Raw genomic sequence first — 6,173 nt, forward strand, 5'->3', positions numbered from 1 at the left:
TTCCCAGTTTTTATAAAATTTGTTATATCCTTTTTTGTCTTATTTGAATATCCTCCTATTTGGTTATCAAGATGTTTCAAATGTTTTTACCTTTTCAAAAATTTATTATATCCTCTTACCACTCATATTTGAACATCGTCTTATCATGAAACCAAAACGTTTAAAATTTCTCGTTTTTCCCGAATTTTGTTATATCTTCCTTTATCTCTCACATCCTTATATTTCGTTTTTAAGATTTTTAAAAATTTCCACCTTTTTCAATATTTTTCATATCCTCTTGTCTCTCATACCTAGGTAGTAAGGCATTAGAGCTGTTGGCATCGAATACATTATTGGTAATGAGGCGAAACGAATGAATGATGTCTCCCCGAAGTCTTAACTAATGCCACCCAAGACTTTTGAACCATTAATTTGAAATTCATTTTTAAATTTTTTTCCTGTTCTCATTTTTTTTTCTGTTGCACTATGGACTTACGGTCCACGGTGCAGTATTTGTAAAACAACCTTGTCCAAATTAGGCAAAGAATATCCTTATTTTCTTCTCTTGTTCTTTGCCACACTTTGCCCATAGATTTCTGCATTCAAGTGTATCTTATATTCCTTCCCCAATGGACTATTATGACTTAATCTCTCTTAATTGGAAAAGCCATTCGTTTTCGAAAATATGTCCCAAATAACCTTTAAGCGATATTTCGGATATTTTTTTGCCTTTAATATTTTGCCTTTGCTTTGTATTCATAATTAAAGGCACACAATTAAGCAAGGGTAAGTGGAAGTTTCTTAAATCTCAACTTATGACCCTCTCCCCCCTAAAAGATTCTTGGGTCATATATGCATTTGGACTGAAGAACAAACTTTTTTCGAACATACCCTAGCCTCCTTAAAAACATTTTAGTTTCCCCTGAAGCTTTTCAAATTTTACGCCTAGTAGGCTAGTATATGCGCTGGGGTGCATTGGCTCCTCAATAATCGGTGTAATGTTTATATTAACGGACTATTCAGGTAGCTAAGAAATAAACTTACCTCTTTTGTCATAATTGCATCCTGAATCCAAATTTAACGTTCATTTGCGTCGAAAATGAACTTTACCCCCACCCTAAAGATAAACCAATTCAAGGTATATTTGCACATTCGGGGGAGGGTGGTGTTGGTAAAGTTTAAACTTACCACTATAGTCGGAATTGCATCTAGATTTCAAATTTAAGATTAATTTGCATTGGAAACAAACTTTACCAACCACCCCCCTCTAATGTGCAAATATATACCCTGGATTGGTAAATATAGGGGCGGGGATAAAGTTCATTTCTGACGCAGAAGAATGTTAAATTTGTATTCAGGGTGCAATTCAGACTCTAGAGGTTTGTTTCTTAGCTACCTGAATAGTCCGTTGATATAAACATTATCCAATAATCGTATCTGACATTGGTAGGTTTTTGGTCGGGGAGGGGGTATTTCCCCAAGAAAATATATTCTTATTTGTTCTGCCCGTATTTTTCATATTGTCTGGGCTTCCTTCGTTCCTACAAAATTCCCCCTCCCCTTATATGAATCGTAAAATAACATTAAGTTTAACAGTTCATTAGAAATTGTTAATGAATCCATGTCAAAAGAAAAAAATGTAGCTAATGGGAAAATGCTAATGAATGCATATGAAAATAAAATTTACAAGTGTTTTGGCATAAGTTTCAAAAAGGGCTTGGCATGAGTAACTTTTAATTTATCCTTTAAAATGCTTCCGATGAAAACACTGATGCCAGCCAAATAATTAAGTATGTTGTGCCAAGATGTTGTAACCATAAACGGAACAGAACTATTAATGCTCTAATTGCCTATAGATTGCACAAATGCATATACTTCTATTAACAAGTTTTTTTTTTCAAAACATATCCTGTTTAGAATATGTTGAAACATAATGGGTTGCATAGAAATCCATTGTCTACCTAAGTACTGAAAACATCAAAATATTTTTAGATTTTTTTTTGTCCCCTGGATCCGTCTTAGATCTGTTCATACCTATGAACCATGATTTTCTAAGATCTACCTTCTGGTTATTTCAAAATTAAGAAGTTTTTTTTGGCGTTACTGCTGCATTTTTGCCTGTGTTGCCTCGTTGAACCGTTAGAAAAGCAAAACATAGTTAAATTTGGCTACGCTCATCGTTCGTAAACATTAACAGTCCGTTGATTCCCAAACACAACTACATCTTTCAGGAAAATCATACATTTTAAGATGTTTGTTGCCCTATGTTCTTAACTGACTTTTTGCTGGTTTTCACCCACGTTTTCCTTTTTTAATTTTGGTACCCGCTACTATAAAAAACACGTATAATTCCATATGTATGTCTTATTAATTAAGAATTGAAATCCCTATTTTTCCTAGGTTGCGATAGATTTGTATATGAGAGATGTTTATTTATTATACCAAATAAAAGCACAGCTCTTCTCTGACCACCCCGACAAATAAAATGCCTCTCCGAGGGGGGTGATACTAGTTGAAAGGACAAAAAATAGCTAATGCAGGGACGCCGCCTGGAAGCTTTGCATTGGGATAAATTTCTAGGGAGAAAATCCGTTGAAATTTTTTGAGTGAAAAGTTTTAGCGTCGTCATGGGTGATTTTTCGCTAAATAGAATTAATTGATCACTCTAGGTGCTCGCAATTGTTCTCCCCCTCCTCCTCAGTTTTTCGCTTGCCCTCTCTATCGTTTCTGCCTCCTTAAAATATATATGAGCTATCCTATTTTAATCCAATAGTATTTCGTTGACAGTTTCCATAGCAACTTGTTAAACATACCAAAAATTAAGCCTTTCTATTATGCATCGGCACTGTTTCTGTTTTCTGTTTCTGTTTCTGTTTTTTCTTGCCTGTTTCTGCCTGTTTCTGTTTCTGTTTTTACAAAAAACAGAACAGAAAACAGAAACAGGCTACCTGTTTTTGTTTTACCTGTTTCTGTTTCTGTTCTGTTTTTTTTTCATCTGTTTTTTTCCGTTTCTGTTTTTTTTTTATCTGTTTTCTGTTTTTTTTTCTGTTTTTTTTTTCAAATGCCGCGCTATCTAGCGGGCATGATACCATGATACCGTTGATTTTTGAATTTAAACAAAAAGGGAATAGTTGTGGGAAAAGTCAAAGTCATGGCCAATTGTAGAAAAAAGCTAAGACCGATTGTCCAATTAAGTGGGCAACCCAGTCAAGGTTAATTTTACCCCTTTGATTGCCGTTGTGACTGTCCCCCATTTATGCTACACCTCTCCGTGCATGCATGTCCCTTGACAATGCCGAAATAGAGTCAACCCGTTGACTACGGGTTGACTACTTGAAAATTTTCCTCTCATGCATGTCACTCCACAATGCTCAACTAGAGTCAACCTCTCATGCTAATTCACGGCGGGGTAAATCTGAGCGAAAGAGAGAGATAGAGAAAGAGAGAGAAGCTTGAACGCTATACAGTGGACATGGGCTAGATGGGAACCCCATATGACAATGTCTCTACTGTTGGTATATGTGTAGCGGATGGCTATTACCGCTTGAGCAACGGTCTAACCATTGACGGCTTTAAGGATTCGTGCTTTAAGCGGCAAACATGGGCTCAATGAAACCCCATATAAAAGAGGAATATAGCGTTGGTATTTACTTAGAGCAATGGGTTACCGCTAGAACAGCGGTCCAACAAGCCACGGCTTGAAGGCATCCGTACTTTAAGCGGTGAACCTAGACACCTTGGTATGTGTGTAGCGGAGGGTTATTACCCCTTGAGCAATGGTCTAACCATAGAGCGTTATAGAGCGTTGGTATTTGCTTAGAGCAATGGGTTACCGCTATAGCGACGGTTTAAATAGCCTCTAACTTAAGCGGTGGACATAAGCTAGATGGGATGACTCTGTGTCTGTCTGGTATATATTAGCAAGCAGCGGTCTAAGTAGCCTCGGCTTGAAAGCATCCGTGCTTTAAGCGGTGAATATAGTGTTGGTATATGCTTTGAGCAATGGTTTACCGCTAAAGCAACGGTCTAAGAGCAACTAGGGTAAATTGTCAATTATAAATGACATTTAAGCTTGAAAGGAATATAGCGTTGGTATCACCCGATTGGACACATTTTATGACAAATTTCGCCCCCCCCCCTAAAAATACGCTAGTGTGTTGAATTACACGAAGTTGCTCATCTTTTGTATGTGACTACAAGGATTTAACAAGAAGATGTTTTCTTTCCTATTAGAAATAGAAGAAGTAAGGAAAAAACAGGAAAAACAGCTGTTAAAACAGCTGTTTTTTTTAAAAAAACAGCTGTTTTCTGTTTTTTCAAAAAACAGAATAGATTACAGAAACAGGTCACCTGTTTTTGTTTGACCTGTTTCTGTTTCTGTTCTGTTTTTTTTCTAACTGTTTTTTTCTGTTTCTGTTTTTCTCAAAAACAGAAACAGTGCCGATGCTTACTTTCTATTGTTTTCATAATTCATACTCATAAAGAGGAGAGTTAATTGGCCAATTTTTGACAAAAACATAAATAAATGCATTTTTTTTTACAAGGAAATCAAATAAAGAAACGAATTTTTTTTCGCTTATTAAATAAATGCACTTACTTGAATGTGATTCTGGACTGCAGCTCTTTATAGTATAAGGAGGTGACAGACGGCCGCATTCCATTCAGCGTGGCCGAGGCTCAAAGAGACGCGGAAAGGGTCCTATGGATTGTCATGTCGTCTCGTCTGAATCGACCGCTAGGTTTAACATCGGACTTGACGGTGTTAATGTATGATCTTGAATGGCTCTACGCCTTTGTTTCCTACTTGGGAGGAGCTTGTAACGAAGTGCCCTTGAAACGAAGAAGTTTCAAGTCTGTGACAGACATGATCTAAACGCAAAAGCTTGGCTCATACATCAGAAACTATTGTACACAGAGCTAAAGGGAAACTGCTGGGCAGCTAAATAGCCAAACTTTGACCACAAAATCAATAATTGAGCTCAAGTTTGAGTCCGGGTATTCTTATTCAGCAGACATAATTTTAATTATAATTGATTCTACTAGCATTTAATTAATTCAAATGCTTAAACTAAGGACGTTTTATCTATTTATCTGATTTAATTCGTTTTAATCACTTAAGTAATTTTAATTATAATTGACCACAGGCACGTGCATTAAGGGGGTTTTGGGACCTTTCCCCAATCCCCCATATCTTGATTCTGGTAATTTTTCTTAAAAAGTATAATGTTTTCTATTTAATTTACCCATTTTTGATTTTTTTTAAAATCCGTAACTCTCATTTTGGGCCCGTCTTCAATAAGTTCCTGCGTACGCGCCAAAATTACCTGATTAATGCCGGCATACTTTGTACTTAGTATTTAAGCTGCTTGCTATCTTTTCCCTTCTTTCTTGCTTTCCTGCTTTCTCATTCCTGACTCTCTTATTTTCAGAGATGCTTCCATCGGCTGGGCTGAATATTGTATAACCCTGTTGGATTGTCTACGAGGAATTGACAAAGCTTCCAAATGTAAATTCTTTGATTTTGATGATTTTGATGCTGAAGCTTATAAACATTACGAGGTAATTAACTTTTGTGTCCATGATTCTGCTTCATTGGTGTTTGCGAAGAAAGTGGAAGGTTACAATGAACTTTTGCCTTAGATTTGTAATCAGAAAGATCAGAAATCTTAAGTATTTTTGAAAAAATATTTTAATGAAAATTAAGAAAGTTGAAGGTTAGCTCAGAAATCTTGAAATATTTTAATGAAGTCAGATGAAAAAATATAATGAAAAAATATTTTAATGAATATTAAGAAAATCGACGTTTATATTGAAATTTTGCCTCAGATTTGTAATTAGAAAGATCAGAAATCTTGAAATATTTTAATGAAATAAAATGAAAAAATATTTTACTGAAAAATTTAGTAAGTTGAAGGTTACATTGAACTTTTGTCTCAGATTTGTAATAAGAAAGCTTAGAAATCTTGAAATATTTTAATGAAATCAGATGAAAAAATATAAAAAAAAATATTTTAATGAAACTTAAGAATGTCGACGGTTATACTGAACTTTTGCCTCAGATTTGTAATTAGAAAGATCAGAAATCTTGAAATATTTTAATGAAATAAGACGAAAAAATATTTTAATGAAAAATCAAGAAAGTTGAAGGTTACAGTGAACTTTTGTCTCAAATTTGTAATAAGAAAGCTCAGAAA

General features: G+C 35.0%; 1 protein-coding gene across 2 annotated transcripts in view; it reads left to right on the plus strand.

Moving 5' to 3' along the window:
* The window catches only part of LOC136037856 (dual specificity protein phosphatase CDC14A-like), a 51,934-nt gene extending 46,291 nt beyond the window's left edge, over window positions 1-5,643 (plus strand). The window contains exon 5 of one of the 2 annotated variants that reach the window (XM_065720703.1): window positions 5,409-5,641. In XM_065720703.1, coding sequence (XP_065576775.1) covers window positions 5,409-5,619 — 211 coding nt within the window. In that variant the 3' untranslated portion in view covers window positions 5,620-5,641. Of the gene's footprint in view, window positions 1-5,408 lie in introns of both variants that reach the window. The other variant, XM_065720705.1, reaches the window with a different exon arrangement.
* The last annotated feature ends 530 nt before the right edge of the window (window positions 5,644-6,173 follow it).

The sequence above is a fragment of the Artemia franciscana genome, chromosome 17 (genome assembly GCF_032884065.1).
Source record: "Artemia franciscana chromosome 17, ASM3288406v1, whole genome shotgun sequence".
NCBI lineage: Eukaryota > Metazoa > Arthropoda > Branchiopoda > Anostraca > Artemiidae > Artemia > Artemia franciscana.